Source organism: Melospiza melodia, chromosome 4 (genome assembly GCF_035770615.1).
Source record: "Melospiza melodia melodia isolate bMelMel2 chromosome 4, bMelMel2.pri, whole genome shotgun sequence".
NCBI lineage: Eukaryota > Metazoa > Chordata > Aves > Passeriformes > Passerellidae > Melospiza > Melospiza melodia.
Window position 1 is genome coordinate 20,747,620 of NC_086197.1, and position 18,961 is coordinate 20,766,580.

The window sequence follows — 18,961 nt, forward strand, 5'->3', positions numbered from 1 at the left end:
CTTTGTGGTTGCCTGTGGAGCTTCTCCTAAATTACTACCTGCCACAACTTTTATTGTGTGTCTCAAACTGCTGTTCATGAAATGTTATGTGCCCGGAACAGATGATTTGGCTTTAGCAGTCCCAATCAGCCTGAGGTGAACTTTGATTGATGAGGTGGAACTGGCCCTCCTGGCACACTGAAGGGAAACCCCAGAGTGCCAGCTGACCTTTGACAACATTTTGTTGCTACAACGTTGTCTTAAGCGTTTCCTTGACCTCGCAGATCTGCAGCGTGGCTGCCAAAATGATGACCTGGATTCTGCGCTGTCATGTTGCTGGTGTCACGCACCAAACAAACGTGGAGGAGACAGTGACAGAGCAGATGATAAAGGCAGCAATGTCCATTAGCTGTAGGGCTGGGTGAAAGGTTGTGCCGGGGGCAGGCACCACATAGTCGGGTCTCCTCAGCTGTGTCATCGCTGCAGTTCCCAGCAGGCCCACACGAGAGGGCAGCAGTACACGCAGCAGCCACGCACTGCGATGGGAAGCAGGTTTTCTAGGAATACACAGCACGTGGTAGGGAATTGGGTAAGGCACCCAACATTCCAACTTTAAAGTTGTTCTTTCTAATGCTTACAAAGAGACATGTCAGTTACACAGTGTCAGTGTAACTGATGCTCAAATTATGCCATTCTGCAATTTCTGAGCAGGCCTGGAAGCTTTCTGAAACCTGCACAGATGTGGGTTGAAGCATTCCTGTCCTGTGACTGGCATATTTGCCCATGCCTGGGAAGCTCTTGTTTCATTTCCCAGCTCTGTCACAGATTTCCTGTGTGTGACCTTGGACAAGCTACTATAATCCCTGTGGATTGAAGTCCCCCAGCTGTAAGCCTGAGATAATACTGCCTCATCCCCTTTGACTTTATACGCCAGGCCCCGTGGGGAACAGCGTCTCGATTCCTATTTGTTTGGCAAATAATACTGAGCACAACGTGGTCCCGAACTTGGTTGTGCCATCCAGATACTGCAGCATGAAGTGTATATTTTTATATCCTACCCAGAGGGTGACAAGAAGTCACTCAGCATTAGCTTTACCTTGCAGTGAGAGCAAGATGCAGGTGTGCTAAGGGAAGCTGAGGGTTTCTGAAGGTGAATTCTTGTTTAGCTTTAAGTAGATTTCTTTTTCTAAAGGTGTAAAAAGGAAAAGCAAGTAAAGGAATAAAACCTCATTTCAGCTTTTGCTCAATACTTCTTGCAAAGTGCTGCTATTACCAAAGGCAGCCTAAATCTTTTTGCAAGCACTGCTTGGGAGTGTGTTGAATCTAATCAATAGAAACAATTGACTGAACAGGCTGAGATTTGCTTGGTGGTCCTAAATGTTCCAGTGTTTCTGCAAGTCTTAGGATGTTCTAGCAATGTGCATGTGACCAGTAATGCACCATGATGGGCTGCCATCTCACAATTTTCCATTGATACCCAAGTGCCTTTTGGTATTAGAGGCTGAAGAGATAAAGCACACAAGAGTTAGAATTGTAGGAAAATGCCTTTTTTCATAATTTTTCAATTCTAAAGTGTTTTCTACATGCTTCAGATAAATTTAATTAACTAAAAAACTCCTCAGCTGCGCTTACACCGGAGTCTTGTCGAGAATGAGCACCCCTCAACATGTCTGAGCACAGAGAGTCCCTGCTGCCCTGTTCTGAGCTCAAAGATCATTTAAAGACGTTGGCCATCTGAATGCATTTCAGTAACAATTAGTGCAGCTGCTGGCATCTGACAGGACAATAAATAATCATTGCTGCAGTACCTTGTCTCGTGTTCTGCTCAATAAAGTTCTTATTGCTACCTTTGTACATTATCAGAGGAACTTTGCAGCAGGAGGCACCTACTTCTAGGAACATCTTCCTCCTGTGGTAGGAAGAATGGACTGCCCCAGGGTGCAGTCACATGGGACAAGCATGTAATTCAGGTGTTGTGAGCAACTGCAAAAGCAGGAACTTGGGCAGTGGGAGCACCTTAACATCTTTGTTCAGTGGCAGAACACAGCCTAAAATTCCCAAGAAAAAATTATTTTCTTATGTTACTGTAACAATGATCCCAATCATACAATTTATGTGTATGCACACCCATATATGTGTATATAGTCAGCTTATTAGATGTTATTATCCCTTTTGTCAGCTTGGGAAACTAAAGCCCAGGGAAGTGCAGGGCTTTCCCAGAAGGAGTACAAGCCCTTCATCTCCATTTGCTGCCTTTTGCACATGGGTCATTTGCTGAAAAATCTGTTCTGAGCAACACAGAGTTGTCCTGCAATGGTTCAGGCTGGGGGGCACCTGGCCTAACATTCTGCCTCGAGCTCTGTAGAAAGAGCTGCCTGGGCTCAGCAGTAAACTACCCTTGGTGCAGTGTTGCCAATATAATCTACTGGCAGAGGAAGCTTTCCCTAACCCTTCAGTCAGAGGTTAAACCTCTTCCTAATAGCAGAGGATTTATGTCTCTTCTAAACTGAATAATGAGAGCACTTCAAAGGAGGTGAGACTTATTCTCTCCCTTAGCAAGTGTTGCGCCAGGTTCAACCAGTAAAGATTTTATCTTTGAGATCTAATTGATTCATCTGTTTCAAACTTAAAACTTTGCAAAATCACTACCTTCGTTTACTGTTGCTTTTAGCATGCTGGTTTCAGCATATGCAGAAGTTCAGCTCCTTGCGTGATTTGAGTCTGTTCTGATTTCTTCTTCAGGTAACTCTGCCTAGTTATTATATAATTATATATTATATTATTGCTTTTCTTGTCAGCCAGAAGCTCACGAGATTCCTGCACTGTGGAGGTGCCTTCAGTTGAGGAATCAGGCTTGCATCCCAAAGGCACTGCTGTGTGGGTGCATCAGGAACATTGGGGAAAGGAGATCCCTCTTCACCGACTTGTAAAAATAAAGATGGTTTGATCTCATTGTGCCCTTCCAGTGCATGAAGGGAGCCCACAGGAAAGAAGGAGAGAGACTCTTGACAAGGGCCTGGAGTGACAAGGGAGAATGGCTTCACACTGACAGAGGGGAGGTCTAGGTTGGATATCAGGAAGAAATTCTTCCCTGCAAGGGTGGTAGGCCCTGGCACAGGTTGCCCAGAGCAGCTGTGGCTGCCCCTGGATTCCTGGCAGTGTCCAAGGCCAGGCTGGATGGAGCTCTGAGCAAGCTGGGACAGTGGAAGGCATCCCTGCCCTTGGCAGAGGTGGAACTGGATGATCTTTAGGGTCCTTTCTGTTCCAGGCCATTCTGTGATTCTGCTCTATGATGTGACTGTACCCACTAGGGAAAGTGCTAGGTTAGACTTAAACTACCTCTGTGCTGCCCCAGCCCAAGCAGCTTTGTTCCTGAAGGTACAGGAGTGATCTCCATGGCAAACAAAAGTCAGGGACATGCAGTACCTTCCCACTGGCTCTGCCCTCTCCTCCTTGGAAGGCACAGCCCTAGGGTTACTAACCTCAGGCAAGCCCGTGACATTACTGTGTATTTTAAAAGCAGGTACTGCAGACTGTGCATGTTCAGCAATCATAGCAAACAGCTGGAGTCCTGGAAATGCCTTCTGGGCCTGGCAGGACACTGATGGGAGCGTGCTTCCCACAGCTGGCTCCTGGGGTATGGCACACAGATTGCTCTCAAAGGTCATCTTAAATAACTGTACTTACCTTGTCATTTACAACACCAGAATTAGCCCTGTGACCAGTCAGGCATTTTTCAAAGCCACTTCACATTTTGCAGACGTGGATGTATCTTTATGTTCTTGTTTCTGCACTCTGCAAAGCAAACAGCACTCCAAACACAACTCCTCTGCTGTGCCAGGGAGCAGGAACTCGTGCAGCCCAGGTTCACACAAACGCATTTGCCTTTGCAGATTGCCTAGGAGTGCCAGGGAGCATTATCTGATGATGGCAGCTTGGCAAGCAAAGGTAGCTCCTTCTCTCTCAGGGAGCAGATGTCAAAGGGAAAACAGCCTGAACTCTGACCCTTGTCCACACACATTCCCATACCCTTCAATTACCTTCGTAGCTGCTATTAAGGAATTCTTGCTTATTCTACACGCTTTTCTAATGTTTAAGCATTTTTTCCTAGTCACGTTGTTCCATTTGTCTTTACACATTTCATTTCTGACTTGACTCTGGAAAATGAAGTGCTGATGGCAGTGCATTCTGTGTGACAGACCCTATGTCCAAACCAGAACATCTGTAAGAGTCTGCAGCACTGGAGTAAACAAACCCACCTCACATTCGTGATTTCAGTTCCCTAACTCCCAGCAGTTTCTCCCTGGAACAACAGAGGGCACCACTCCTCATACAAAACGCTGGAAGAGGAGCAGCCCTGCCTTTGAGTCAGTTCAGGACCTAGAGTATTTATCTCTCAGTCGGTGATTGGGACTGAATATTCTTCCTCCCAGGAGGTTCACCTTTGCATCTCCTGCTCCCTGTGCCAAAAGCTGCTCTCAAAGACGTGTGCACTGTTCCTCTGGTGGATCTTGCCCTGCTTTGCACAAAATGATTAAGCAGTTATTTACTGAGAAATAGCTTTAGCCTGTTTGATTAGAATCTGCTCTTGGGGAAGAGGAAACCACCATGCCAGATCCAACCCTGCTCCCGTGAAGATCTGGTTTTATTCCAGTGAGTTTACAACATAAAATGCATAAACACACTGCATACCAGGGCTGGAGCCTCAGTTTCTCCTCTCAGGTGGCTGTGTTATCATTTGATCTTGCTGTCCTGTCCAACAGGTGCCTCTGTGTCAGTGCTGCCACCACCAACTGTTTTGAAATAAAGGGACCTACAAGAGGCTACAGGGAAGATGGAGGGAGACTAATTACAGGGCCTGGAGTGACAGGACAAGGGGCAATGGCTTCATACTGACAGAGAGCAGGTGTAGATTGGATATTGGGAAGAAATTCTTCCCTGCAAGGGTGGTGAGGCCTGGGCACAGGTTACCCAGTGAAGCTGTGGCTGCCCCTGGATCCCTGGCAGTGTCCAAGGCCAGGCTGGATGGGGCTCTGAGCAAGCTGGGATAGTGGAAGGTGTCCCTGCCCATGGCAAGGGAGTGTGACTGGATGGTGTTTAAAAGTCCCTTCCAACCCAGGCCATTCTATCATTCCATATCACAGTAACAATGTTGTTATTTTAGAAGAATCTAAGTTCAAAAACACCCTCTACTAAGGCTTGCCCTGATTTATTAACCCTCCAGCTGATGCCCTCAAGGGCTGTAATTATTAATTTCTGTACAGAATTGGCCCATATGTGCATAATGTTGCATTCAGTTTATGCAATGTGCATTGGATGCCAGGACTCTGAACCCCTTACAGCCCTCTCTGAGAGGACAGGGGAGGTTTAGGTTGGACATAACAGAATCACAGAATGAGCTGAGTTGGAAGGGACCCACAAGGATCATCAAGTCCAACTCCTGGCCCTGCACACAGACTCCCCAAGAGTCACATCATGTGCCCAAGAGTTGTCCAAAAGCTCCTGGAGCTGCCAGGCTTGGGACGGTGACCATTCCTGGGGAGCCTGTTCAGCGCCTCTGGGGGAACAACCTTTTCCTAATATCCACCCTGCCCCTCCCCTGACACAGCTCCAGCCGTTCCTGGGTCCTGTCCCTGGTCACACAGAGCAGACATCAGGGCCTCTGCTTTGTGAGGAAGCTGCAGAGCTTCTGTGAGCTCTGACCTCAGTCTGCTCCTCTCCAGCTGAACAGACCAAGTGCCCTCAGCTGCTCCGTGTGTGGCTTCCCCTCGAGGTCCCTCACCATTTCCACATCCCTCCTCTGGACACTCTCTTGAACTTAATCTCTTTCCTACGTTGCAGTGACCAAAACTACACACAATCATTAAGGTGAGACCGCAACAGTGCAGAGTAGGAAGAATTTGTTCTCAGAAAGGGCGATCATGGATCGGAATGGGCTGCCCCCATCGGGAGGCGGTGAAATCACCGTCCCTGGAGGTGTTTTAGGAAAGGCTGCACGTGGCACTGGGTGCCATGGTCCGGCTGACGCGGTGCTGTTCGGTAGCAGGTTGGACTCGACGATCACAGAGGGCTCTCCCAGCCTGACTGACCCCGTGATTCTCACTGACCGGCCCCAGCCCCGCGCGCCCCGGGGCGGCCATTCCTGAGGGGAGGTGGGGCCGCGTGAGGGGAGGCGGAGCGCGAGCCGCTCACCAGCCAATGGCAGCGGCCGCCGCCCTGGCCCCGCCCACTCCCCCTCCTGCCCTCCCCGCTGCGGGCGCGGCCCAGCGCGCACGTGCCGGGCAGCGTGCGCGGCGGTCACGCGGGCGCGCGCGTGACGGCGGCGGCCTGAGGGGCGGGCGCGCACTCGGGCCCGGGGCGGGAGCGGGGGGAAGGACGGCGGCACGGAGCGGGGCGGGACCGCCAGGGAACCGGCCGGGCTGCCGGGGACTCGCTGTGATGCGGCCCCGTGGCCTCCTGCGGTGCCTCCCAGGAGTGCTGGCCCGCACTGACGCGCCCGGTGCGTGCGCAGGTACCGCCCGAGCGCTCCTGCCCTCCGGACAAACTCAGCGTGGGACAGACCTCCTCTTTTCAGAGCATCTCAGAAGCGTTTAGGCTGCAAAAGTCCTCTGAGATCGTCGAGTCCTACCTATGACTGAAGACCACCGTGTCGTGCAGACCATGGCACTGAGTGCCACATCCAGTCTTTCCTTAAAAACCTACAGGGACAGTGACTCCATCTCACTGTGCAGGGAGTTCCAATGTCTGATCACCCGTTCAGTGAAAAATTTTTCCCTCATGTCCAACCTAATCCTCCCCCTGTGCAGCTTAAGACTGATACCCTCTCGTTTCAAGAAAAGTATAAAAAGATTTTCCAGCTTTAGTTCTTTTCCAACCTCTCAGTCCCATGCAGAACAAGAGTTCAACTCACATTTTAAAAGGAGACACTCAGTTTCTCCTGCTGGTAGTCCTGCAAACACCTTCTGGAAATCTTGCTGCCAAGAGATGATGTGGAATCTCCCTGGCTGAAGAGATTCCAGAACCATCTGGATGCAATGCTGTGATGCAATCTGGGATAGTCCTGCCTGAGCAGGAGGTGGAACCAGATAACCCACTGTGGATAACCCACTGTGGTCCCTTCCTGCCTGACCCATTCTGGGATTCTGTGAAGAGAAGCTTTTCCCCCCCCACACACATTTCAGGCTGCCTTATTGCTACAGTCTGCTCTTGGTGGCTTATAACTGTTTTTGATGGATATACTCACATTCCAGGTCTTGCAGCTGGAGTCTAGGGCCCAGCTTCACGAGCTTTGCTGGAAGCGGCAATATCCATACCGCAGAAATGCTGATCAGGGTCACTGCTCACAGGCTCCAAACCTGAAGCCAGTGCAGTCATTCCAATCACATCTATAAGTATTAGATGTGGTTGGAATGCACTGGGTGCATGGAATGCACTGGGTGGTTGGAGCATGCAGAGGGGCTGCTGCTCCCGCCTGGATGGGCTCTTTTGCAAACCTCATATGTGAGGAAGGCTGTGGGCCTGCCTGCCACTCACAGGAGGGCTGGAGCCTTGGCAACTTTCTACAGCGGGAGTAGAATCCACTGCAGCGTCTGTCAGCTCCTCTGGCTCTGTGCTGCAGGTATTAATCCAAACACACTTGGAGAGACAATTTTCTGCTGAGGAAGAAGGTGCCATACTTACATGGCTCTTTCCCTGAGGTTATTCCCTAGAAATTACACAGTTGTGAGAGTATACCTTGGCCTCATGCTTATAAAACACCTAGCAAAAAGCAAAGTAAAAAACCCAAACAAACAACCAACAGGAAACAACTCTCTTTGGTCCCTATGGTCCCTATGATCCTGCCTGGGATCAAAGTCCCTGCTTGCTGAAACATCAGGGAATCTCTTCTGGCCTGCCCCAGGCATCGTCCGCATCCTCGGGGGCGCGGGAGGTGCACGCAGGGCAGGGATGTTTGCAGCAGCAGCAGCAGGTGCGCTGCCCCGGGTGCCCCGTGAGCCCAGCCAGGCAGAGCAGCCTGGCCCCGGCAGCGCAGCTCCTGCAGCACCGAGGCTGCCCTGAGTTCAGTGCTTGTGACAGACTGACAGCCCCGCGGGCTGCAGCGCCGCAGCGGCGGGAGCAGCTCGGCCCTGCTCACATCCAGCCCACACGTGGCCGGGGCTCACGCAGCTGCTGCCGGCGGCAGGTGAGCCACCGGCTCCTCTCTGCTGCTTCCCAGCGAGCTGCTCCGAGCCTGCAGGAGAACCAGACATTCAGACTTTCCTGAGTGGAACTGGCTTTAAAAGATCCAAGGCTTTTTTCGCAGAGAAAATTCGGCATTTTTGTTACTTTCTTTCTCCAGGGTTGTATTTTCTTGTTCATTTCTACAACTAGAAGGCAGGAAACTTCTCAAAGAAGGCTGGGATCACATGATTCCAGGAGCTGAAGTTTGGAGGGAAAAGGAAATCCGTTGCAAGACCCAGGTTACAGGGCAGGCCAAGAATTTAGAGGTGCTGAAACACACCTTGCACACAGTCCCCAGGCTTGCTGGATGTCAGACATTCAGTCTGCCCCGACTAAAGTGAAAATTAAACAAGGCCTAAAACACAAACTCAGGACCTACTCCAAGGTCCATTGTGCTCCAGAAAAGGGCTCACATGACTGAAATGGTCAGGCCTTTCTCAAACAGTGCTGATAGTCAAGATCTGTAACACTTCCAAACAAAAATTCCTTGTCCCTCAGTTGGAGGTATGTTATATTGCCTTCCATAGGTTTAACAATCCCAAGCATCCTGATTTAGCACATTCTAATGGAGCCTGTCATGCCACTATGATATACTGGATTATATAATCTGTTTTCAACATTTATTACTTAAGAAATCAAGCTTGCATCACTTCTCTTGTAGTTTATGAGACAACAGAATATGGATTCAAGTGTCAACAGTAAATGTGGCACCCAGTCCTGCACTCTCAGCACTTCCATAAGGGAATGTGTATTTAAGGATGGGAAGCTCTTGTCCAGTGTTTCTGTGATTGTTTTTAAACTCAAGAAAATTCAAGACATACAAATTGATTTAGACTCCAAAGGGATCTGAGGAAGCCTGGAATTTAATAATTAAGGCTGACACTAGGGTTCCTCCTGTCATTTGCCTTTTGCCTCCAGCAGCAGTGGGTTATCAGCCTCAATTACAAACCTTTTTCCCCCGTGTTTGCTTTTGTTAGGCATTGGGATTATCAGAAAACACAGAGTTTGTCTTTATGTTTTATGTCATAAAATGTAATAGATTTCACTGAAGCTGCAACTTGGCGTGAAGTCATTTGGCACGTTTGATTCAAGGGCTAATAAAAACAAGCCTTCCTGTTACTGTACATGGTAAATACTGAAATTGATAAAATCTTCTAAGGATCTGCGTTGATAGCCCAGTGAAACCTAAATGGATTCATATTCCCAAAGGAAGAAAATTTGAAGGAGACCTAAAGCCTTGCTCAGGTTTAAGCTGCACTCCTCACGAGGGGCACAGGTTTTTATGACGTGCCCGTGGCTCCACCCTCTGTGCTGGGGCAGTGATCTGGCAGCAAGGGCTTTGTGCTCAGTCAGGCCGATTGCCCAGCTGGCAGGAGGACTCATGAGCACCTTCATCCCGGCCTAAATGCTGGCCTAACAAGTGTTAAGCTGTTCAAATATGCAGGTCAAAGTTACCCAGGGGAAGGGTTGAGCCCAGCTCACTTTCATTCCAGTGAAAACACAGGGAGCAGAACCAGATCCAAAGACAGATGGAGGCAGACACAGATTTTTTTCCCATTTCTCTACCTAGCAATTTACTTCAGCAGAAAGAGTGGTGTACTGTGGCAGCCTTTGGTCCATTATTTGTGGAAAAAAACGTCTATGTGTCCACTGGTATTTGTAGATAGCCCACCTGTATCTCTAATTTGAATTAAATTTACTGCAGCTTCCATGTGAAGATGCCTATTTCTTAGCAATCCTACTCGAGTAAGTTAAAAGAAGTGCTTATTTTTCATCCAATTTATAATTTCTCCTGTGTTTTAAGGGATTGGTGGAATTAACACGAATCTTAGGAACTTTTTATTCCATTCCAACTTCATTCCTTGTCACTGTAGTCACGGGTACTGGAGCACCAGCAGAGGGAGCACGGAACGTTCCCTTCATCTCTCTCTTACGTAAACACCGGCTACTGTTTGAGGCGTTCCTTTAATTTTATTTCCCTGCAAGAATTTTTGGAAGGAAAGGTGATCTACAGCTCTGCTATTCAATCTGTTGAAGGCTTTAGGGTGCTGCATTTCCATGCTAGGAATGATCTGCCTGCTTCCACCACTCTATTCCTCCTCTCCCTCTCCCCCTCAGCACAAAATATTTGGGTTTTGTAGAGTATTTCCAAGCTGGGACACCCATCATTCATTCCTGCAGAGATTGGGATACGTCATTAGATTGTCAGGCAAATCATAAAGTTTGTTCCTGGTGAGCAAAGGGAGCTCCCAGGCAGCACCAGGGCTGACAAGTGTTAATTTTAAAGATTAGTATTTTGCAAAAGGAAGAGGGAAAAAAGTAGATGTAAGGAAGAAACCTGTGTGTTCCACGCTTTGCTTTGTGAAATGTACACATATTAAACCAGACTTTGCCAGAGAGAGTTAAAGGAAACCCAGCCAATTCAAACCCAGATTAAGAATGTGAATTAAATCATCATCAGCCGCACAATCATACAGTTTGAAGCTCAATGCACCAATTATTATGTATTATCATTGCATTTTTAATTAGTAGACAGCCCCATTTTGTGTATTAAAGTTTTTATTCCTTATTAAGAATTTTTTAAATCACAAAATAGTGTGGAAATATTTAGATAATAGAATTCATGGAGTGCTGGAAAATACTGAATATAAAGATTGATTTCTAATATATCACATACTAAACTGTTCTAAAACAGCTGGTTTCTTGCAGACAGGATTTATTTTTTTTAATAATTTAAGACAGCATAAGCTTGTATCAAGCATAAGCGTTGTAACAAAAGTGCAACTTTTTCAGCAAATCCTCCCAAAAGATATTTAACTCAAAATATCATTAACACATATTTTTCTCCCTACAAAAATAGCATGTCAGACGTCATTAATTGGATGTATTAACAACTATTTACATACAGCCACTCTGTAGGCTAGTAAGATTTTTTTTTTTTTTGTAACGTTGTTTAAACACAGCGTTTGAGGCAAACAGTAGCAACAGCAGCAGCAGATGCACCAAACGGACTGACGGACCCCGGACACGCACACACTCCTCGCCAGGCTGTGGTGTCTCACCTCTTACATAACATTCAAGTGAGATTTCTCACAGTGCTACCTTGGCAACAAACTAAAAATATCTAGGCAAGGTCTTGGTTTAAGCCTTATTATAAAAGCTTTATCTGTGTGATTATCTGGCGTCTGGTTTGTCTCCAGAAAGGGAAAACGCAGTATTTGAGCATGGGATGAGGGAAAAACCCATGTGGGAAACTTACCCCAAGTGGGTTAATCAGTTCTGGTTGCACAGCGAGATGTTTACCTACGGCCTCCAGTTTGCGTCACTCGGAATTTAGGATAAAATGAGTTCAGGCTGACAAGCTGCTCTGTGTTTTCTTGGGGGAAGAGAAGGGGGTTTCTTTTTGTAGTTCAGTGCAGTAACATTCATTTTATACAGCAAACTTTGGGGGGGAAAAAAAATCTCTCGGGAACATTCTGAATTAAATAAAGATGGGGTGAGAACAAATGCACTTGCCACACCTGTATGCCTTAGCCAAAAAAAATAATGAAATAAACACAAGGTTATGTAATGGGTCTGACCCTCCTTTCCTTGCACACCCAAAACTTGCTGGAGCCAGCGGCATCCCCGGGTGCTCAAGGCACTGCAGGTTTGGGCTCAGGGCATCCTCCACACTCCGGTTCTCCATAAAGTGCTAGCACAGGTGCTGGGCTCTGCCCTTCCTCCCTCGCCTCCTTCCCGCCCTCACCCTGAACCTATCCAGGTCTCCCGGACAACAAGTGCAAGTTCCCAAGTGGGACTTAGGGACACAATGTATAAACCCATTCCAAATAAGGTGCCACATTTAATTACTCTATATAGAGAGAGAAGAAAAAAAAAATGTATCCTTACTATGTTTTCTTCCTTCTTCTTCTTTTTTTTTTTTTTGTTTTGTTTCGTTTTCCTTATTTACGCATTTATAAAGCCAAACATTAAAAAAATACTGAGTAGCAAATTTTATCCTCGACGGTCCTCTGCGGAGGCCGCTCCGGGACCTGCCGCCCCGGCAGCGGGACTCCCCCGGGCCGGGCCCGGCGCCCCGCGGCCGCCAGCTCCCGGCGATCACGGGCCCCGGCGACCCCTGCCCTCCGTAGGAACCCGGGGGCGCAAGTGCGGGCCCGACGGCCCCTCAGTCCGAGGGGAGGGCAGCGGCGGCGGGGAGCCCCCGGGCCGTCTCACGGGCCCTCGGCGCCGGGCTCCTCGGCGGCTGCGGGCTCGGGCTCCTCGGCGGGCTCGGCGGCGGCAGCGAAGGGGTGCGGGAGGTGGGGCGTCGGGGGCAGCCCGGTGGCGGCCGCCGCCGCCTTCTCGGGGCCGAGCACGGAGGAGAGGCAGGGAAAGGAGGCGGCGGCGGCTGCCGCGGCGGCGGCCGCCTGGGCCGGGATGCCCGGGTAGAGGAGCGGGATGGGGGCGGCGGGGTACAGATACTTCTCCAGGCTGCTTTTATCCAGGAAGGGCTGCATGTAGGCGGCGGCAGCCGAGGGGGAGATGAAGTAGAAGGGCAGGCAGAAAGGGGCCGCCGCCGGCTGTCCGAAGGGGGCCCCGCCGCTGCCCGCCCCCAGGGCCATCAGCGAGCCCAGCAGGGCGGCGTCGGGTCTGACCAGCGCGGCCGCCGCCGCCGCCGCCGCCTCGGCTCCCCGCGCCGCCAGCCCCGGCGGGCCGGGCATGGGGCTCCCGCCGCGGTCCAGCTTCAGCCGCTTGGGCGCGGGGGGCACCTCGTCCCCCGACGGCTCCTGCTTGATGGCCAGGGCGGGCAGCGCTGCGCAGGCCGCCGCCGCGGGGCCGCGCTCGGGGCGCGCCTCGCCCTCGCCGCCGTAGCCGCTGTCCGTGTCCGTGTCGGTCTCGGCGCTGAACTCGGCGGCGTGAGTCCGCTGGATGACGGGCACGCAGTTAGCCTGGCCCTCCGGCTTGTGGCCCGGCGCGCAGGGGGGGGCGGGCGGGGAGGAAGAGGAGGAGGATCCCTTGCTGAGGGGGCCCGGCGGCGGGGACAGGAGCTGAGGGCCGGGGAGGAACTGCGACGAGATGGAGTGCAGGTGGCCGAGGAGCTGCGCGCATCGCTGCTCGCGGGGGGTCCAGCTCTCGAAGCGGGAGAGGTACTGCAGCACTTCCTTCGCGCACGTCTGAAAGCCCGAGTGGAAGGCGTCCAGGTCGGCCTGCACCGGAGACTTCATGGACCGCTCCCCTGCGGGGGAGACCGAGCGGGGACAGCGTTTAGCCGCGGCTCCGGCATGGAGCGCCCCGCTCCGCGCCTCTCCCTGCCCGCCCCCGGTGCGCCCCGGCGGCGCTGCCCCCCGGACCCCGCTTACCATTCTGCAAAGCGATTATCTTCTGGTGCTGCTGCTCTGTTAAGGCTGTTAGTGCTTTCAAGTGCTTCAAAGTCAGTTCCAGCACCACCGCTTTCTCCAGGTGTCCCAGCGTCTGCAAAGGCAAGGGTAGGGGGCGGCTTGGCTACCTCCCGGCACGTTTTGGCTACCGCCAAATGCGGCCTCCGTTAACTTGGGTGAGACCGGCCCCCGAGGCATTAGGGCCAGGCGGGCGGGCAGCAGTCGGGCAGCCCGGCGTCCCGGGGATGCGCAGCGGGCAGGCTGCCGGCGCCTGCATCCGCACGGGCATACACGCTCCTGGGCACCTTACCGTTAGTTTCAGATGCTCGGGCAGTAAATCCTTCAGCTGGGCAATGCATTCGTTAATCCTGTCTCGCCTCTTCTTTTCTATCAGTCTATGTGGCAGTTTGTACGTTTCCTAATTAGCAAAACCCGGAAAAGCCAAGTGTTAGGCACAGTCCCTCGGAACGCCGATCAAAACCAAAACAAATGTCATGCGGACCACATGCCGCGCAAATTATCGTCAAGGCACCGCTCTCCCCGCCGTGCCAGCTCGCTCGTAAACCCACTTGTGATTCGGGGGGCAAGTTGTATGCGCAGCCCCCCGGGGATGCTCTTGGGAGCGAAGCTACTCCGCAAAATTCAGCGAGCCCAAATTAAGCGGTTAAGCGAGAAGAGAGCCCCAGAAACTTATCCTTACCTTGCTCTCGTCCCTCTTCACTCCTCTTTTGGGTTTGCACATATACAGGGCAGGGTAGTCCAGCCTGGAGAAAAACACAAAGATCCAGCATGGGCAAGTGCAGCGATAGCTTGCCTAGCACCTTCTCGAGTGGGCACACGGGCGCCGAGCGCTCTGCCCGAAGGGCCGGGCAAGGCTCGCCCGGCTCCGCCAGCGGAGGGAGGCGGCGAGCCCCGCGCCCCGCCGGGGAGCCGGCGCCGCTCCCAGCGCTTCGCAGCACTTTCTCAAGAAGACGAAACGCCGTAGAGATACGAGACGGAGATAGTGCCCCGGCGCCTTACCCTATAAAATCCCTATGCTCCAGTAGCTGCCTCTCCGGCAAGCGGGGGATTCCTTCATCCATGTCTGGCAGCGGCTGATGTTTCGTCGCTGCTTTTGACTGAGCCTGCGGGATGCTGAGATCAGTCTCGGGAGATCCGCGAGCGACGCTGCGCACATGCAGCCTCCGTCCCCCCTCTCCCGTGCAGTGGCCAAAAGTGTGCGGCGGTTCGTCCCCCCCCTCCAAGTGCCTCCGCCGCCGCTGCCGCTCCCCCCCGCCCGCCTTCGCTGCGCTCCCCGCGCACACGCCCGCAGCTCCCGCCGCCGCCGCCGCCGCCGCCGCCGCCGCCGCCGCGCCTGCCCGCGGGGCACGCGCGCCGCCAGCCAGCCCCGCACCCGGCTCACGTGCGGCGCGGGCGGGGGCGGGACCGGGGAGGGGACGGGGGGGGTCCCGCCGCCCGCCCGGGGCCGCCCTGCGAGACAGCGGCTTTCCCCCGTGTTACTGCTGCCGCCGCTGTCATCGTCAGCCTTACCGCCGCGATGATTGCCGCTCTCGCTGTGGCTTTATTATTTTTATGATTTTTATAATTTGAATACTTATGAAATTATTTTACTTTTATTATTGTATTTTTTTTTAATTTGCGTCCCGGAAGGAGACTCGCCAGTGGAAAACGTGCCCACGGGATGCAGGGGGTAATAATCGAGCCCCTCTCTTGGCGGGTCCGGTTAGGGGGTCACGTTCTCCATACGTTTTCTATATATTTCTATAGGATGCGTGGGCACGAACAGGCGCACGCACACGCGTGTTACTGCGCGGAGCGCTCCCTGGCCCGGCGCCGCCTGCCGCAGCTCTCGTCCCCCGGTGCTCCCGCCCGGCCGCCGCTGCTGCCGGCAGCTCTCCCTCCCGACCTTTGGACGGGAGCCGGATCTGCCTGCAACGCCAGAGCGCGGCAGAAGCGCTCCTTCTGTACAGACGGACTCACGTATAGAGGCACATACATATAAAAATATGTCTGTCTCGATTGTAAACACATCTGCTGTTGGCGCTGCCCTCGGGCAGCCCGCATCCCCGCGGGGCGCAGGGGGTGACATTGGCAGAGGATTTGCACCGGCGCAGCGTGACCGGCCGCAGCAGCCCCGGGACGGGGCGGGGAACCCCCCCGCCCCCCCGCCCGCGTCCCTGCGTGCCGGGCGCGCCCGCGCAGCCCCCGCTCCCCGCCGGCGGCGGCGGCACCGACAGCCGCCTCCCTAATCCCGTCTCACACTGGTACGAGCACAGGGCCGGCAACGTGACCCGACCTGCTGCCACATCACTGCCGCCGGGCTGCACCGGGCGGCCCTGCCCCGCCGCCTCCCGCTATCCGGCGGCGGCACCGGGCACCCCCGGCACGGGCTACCGCGGGCCGTGCCCCCCGGCCCCGGGCAGCCCCGCGCCCCCCGCCCCTCGCCGGGCGGCCCGCCAGGACCCTCCTGCCGGCAGAAGGACGGGGTGCCCGGGGAAAGGGGACGCTCTTCTCTCCCGTGCCCCGGCCGAGGCGCTGTCTGTGCGTGCGTGTGTGTCCCCGCGTGTCCCCGCGTGTGCGCCGAGCCTGCAGCCGGCGCGGCATGTGTGCCCTGCAACGTGCGGGGTGTGCGGCGTGTGCGGGGAGCGCGGCGGCCCCGGCACCACCCCGGTCAGGGCTGGCGGCTTTCTCTCCGGTATTCCCGGCGGCAAGTGTCAGCTGAGGCGATCCATAGCGATGTGTTTATCCCCGCCGCCAGCGCTGACCGCTCGCTTTTCTCTTGGTTTAGCTCTGCTCCCTCCCTTCCGCGGGCTCCGGCTCCGGGAGGTGCGTGACCTCCAAACCCGGGCTCCCACAGAATCCGGGCTGCTGGGGGAGGCGGGGGAATTACCCCAATAAATACCAAACACGCCCCCTGCCAAAATAGAGACGGGAACCTCACATCATTCTTGTCTAACGACCATGCCTTACAGGTATTGTGGCCAGAAGGGTAACTCGTGATTTTTGTGTGCGGGGAGAGGCGGGGCTGCCGAACCGCACTGCCCGTCTGCAAAGTGCGAATGAGGTTTTAGGAGCAGCGAAGGCTCTGATGAGGTGTTTGAGGCTCCTGCTTGGCAAGCAGCAAGCGGCACTGCGGGCTTGTACAGCTCTCTCCCTGTTAACTTGATGGCATTTCCACACTGTCCGAAGCTAAACCGGGGACAAAAAAAAATAACACACATTTGTGCCAGGTGCATATAGGTTATAGGGGTGGGGGGTCAGAAGGAGAGGCTCGTGGACTGCTGCAGAGGTGGGTGGGAGAATCTGCTGCGGAAAGCAAATTGTTACACAGATGTCATAGAATATTACACAAATGTTCACAGAGTCATAAAATATTCTGAGTTGGAAGGGACCCACAAGGATCTTGGAGTCCAGCTGCAGACTCTGGACAGGACAATCCGACAATCCTACCAAGTGCCTGAAAGCATTGTCCAAATGTTTCTTGAGCTCTATGAGTCTTGAAGCTGTGGTCACTTCCCTGGAGAGCCTGTTCCAGGGCTCAACCACCCTCTGAGAGAAGAACTTTTTCCTAATATCCTAAATCTCCCCTGGGACATTACCTTGGGTAAGCCTGGACTACAGAGCAGTTCCCTCGGGAAGGAGGACCACAGACTGCAAGGGAAAGTTGCTCATCAAGGACATATTGGTTGCCCCATGTCAGTCACCCATGCTGGACATCTAAGGAAGAGCAGTGGGCTCTCTTGTTAGTCAGTGGAGAGAAACAGGCAGCTTCAGCATGAAATATCCCTCCTCCTCACTGGACTGGTCCTTGAAAAAGTATCAAGAAAACAGGCCAAGTAAAAGGAGCTTAACCCTGAACTAAAGCACCCTGAACTGGAGACCTTTTGGGGGAGTGCTGACAAAAAAGGAGGTTGAACTCTGAAAGAAGAGACAGTTCCCTGCAGGTGATTGCTCCCATGGGCAGGACAGCAGGGCTTTCCATGGCTTCTGTAACTAACACACAGGGTGGGGGGGGTGGGGAGCATTTTGGGAGCAACCTTCTTGTGGAACACCTGGAACATTTCTGGAGCATTTCTTTGCCAGCTTCATCCTCTCTGGAACAACCTGAAGATCTTCAAATTATGGAAAGAATGTCGAGGGTGAGACTCAGCTTCTAGGAGAAGTCCTAATTCTGGGATTCCTCTGGAACCAAGTGGGAACGGAAATTGAAAATTACCAAAGACTCAAAACATGAGCCGAGACAGCTGGACACTGTGCAAAAGGAGTTCAAGCAGCATCTGGAAACTTCTAAGAGTTTTATAAGAGGTCACCTGGAGACAAGGATAAAAGACTTCAGTGTCCAGGGAGAGTGCTAAATTCTTCTGGAAGATTCCCAGTTTAAAAAGGCAGGATGGATCAAAGAGGTGAGCAGCAGCATAAATCTCATGCAAAATAATGTTTTCCAGAAAATAAGAGGCACAACAAAAGCTTTGGTTGGTTTATAAGCCAAGATGAACTACAGCAAAGAGTTAAGAAATTGAGAAAATCAATGAGTAAAGGATATGAAAGGCTTGCAGGTTGCTGCAGGAAAAAACAGCTTCCTGCTGCACACAAGCTGGCCAGCACATAGCCTACCACCATCATCCACCAGCATTTCCAGTCTCCAGGAGAAAGGAATCAGGCTATTTGTCCCAGCTGAACCAGGGCAAAAGGCATGGTGTTTGAGGAAAATGCACCTGGGAGAGGAAAATGCACCTTGTTCAGCTCCATCCATAACCATGGCATGAGGGAATGGCTCTGAAATGGGAGGCCTAGAAGCCCATTTGATGGGGTCAGCTCTTATGTCAGTGAGCACTTGCCTTCAGGAAAAGAGATTAAATTTTCTAGTCTGGCTGTATGACTAGAATCAACCATCAAATTAGACAAAGCTCGTCAGCTGTGTGCCACAAAGTGGGGGACAAAGAGAATTCAGCTGAAGGATTGTTTTGGTGGAATAACAAGGTATTCAACCAGGGGAAATTGGACATTGACTTAATAATAGATTTTTCAGTAAGGGGATGACCAGACTGAGATCAGGGAAAAAGGGAAAGGTAAGCAGATAAAAATCTGAGCTGGAGTCCTGGAGTCCAGGAGGAGATGCTTTGGGAGGAGCAGACAAACATGGACACAACGCAAGATTCCTAAGCCAGTCTCCCAGGTCCTGGTGGCCTGCAGGGCAGAGACTTCCTGAGCCAGGAATGATATCTCTGTGTTTAATGGGAAGCCAAAGATGCCCTAAGAGGCTGAGGAATGTGCCAAGGTTTTAAATGATGGGCTGCAGCAGAGCACTGAGCCAGTTAGCAGGCAGTGGTGAGAAGATGGTCAGTCCTGTCAGAGCAGTGCTGTGGCTCACATGGGGACAAGAAAAGAGAACTTCCACCTCA

The 18,961-nt window shown here is 52.5% G+C and overlaps 1 protein-coding gene across 1 annotated transcript; it reads right to left on the reverse strand.

The window, feature by feature from the left end:
- Positions 1-12,413: 12,413 nt before the first annotated feature.
- On the reverse strand, positions 12,414-14,822 carry BHLHE41 (basic helix-loop-helix family member e41). Its single transcript, XM_063155836.1, has 5 exons — positions 14,580-14,822; positions 14,260-14,323; positions 13,870-13,977; positions 13,542-13,653; positions 12,414-13,417 (listed from the first exon to the last, which is right to left on the reverse strand). Exons 1-5 carry the CDS (start codon positions 14,639-14,641, stop codon positions 12,414-12,416), a joined length of 1,350 nt encoding a protein of 449 aa, XP_063011906.1. The 5' UTR covers positions 14,642-14,822.
- Positions 14,823-18,961: the final 4,139 nt, after the last annotated feature.

What these genes read in the sequence shown, in the direction of transcription:
- BHLHE41 (XM_063155836.1), bottom strand. Translation starts at nt 14,641, where the DNA reads ATGGATGAAGGAATCCCCCGCTTGCCGGAGAGGCAGCTACTGGAGCAT. An exon ending in GAGCATAGGGATTTTATAGG is followed by an intron (nt 14,324 to 14,579) that starts GTAAGGCGCCGG and finishes GTTTTTCTCCAG; the next exon opens with GCTGGACTACCCTGCCCTGT. An exon ending in TGAAGAGGGACGAGAGCAAG is followed by an intron (nt 13,978 to 14,259) that starts GTAAGGATAAGT and finishes TTTGCTAATTAG; the next exon opens with GAAACGTACAAACTGCCACA.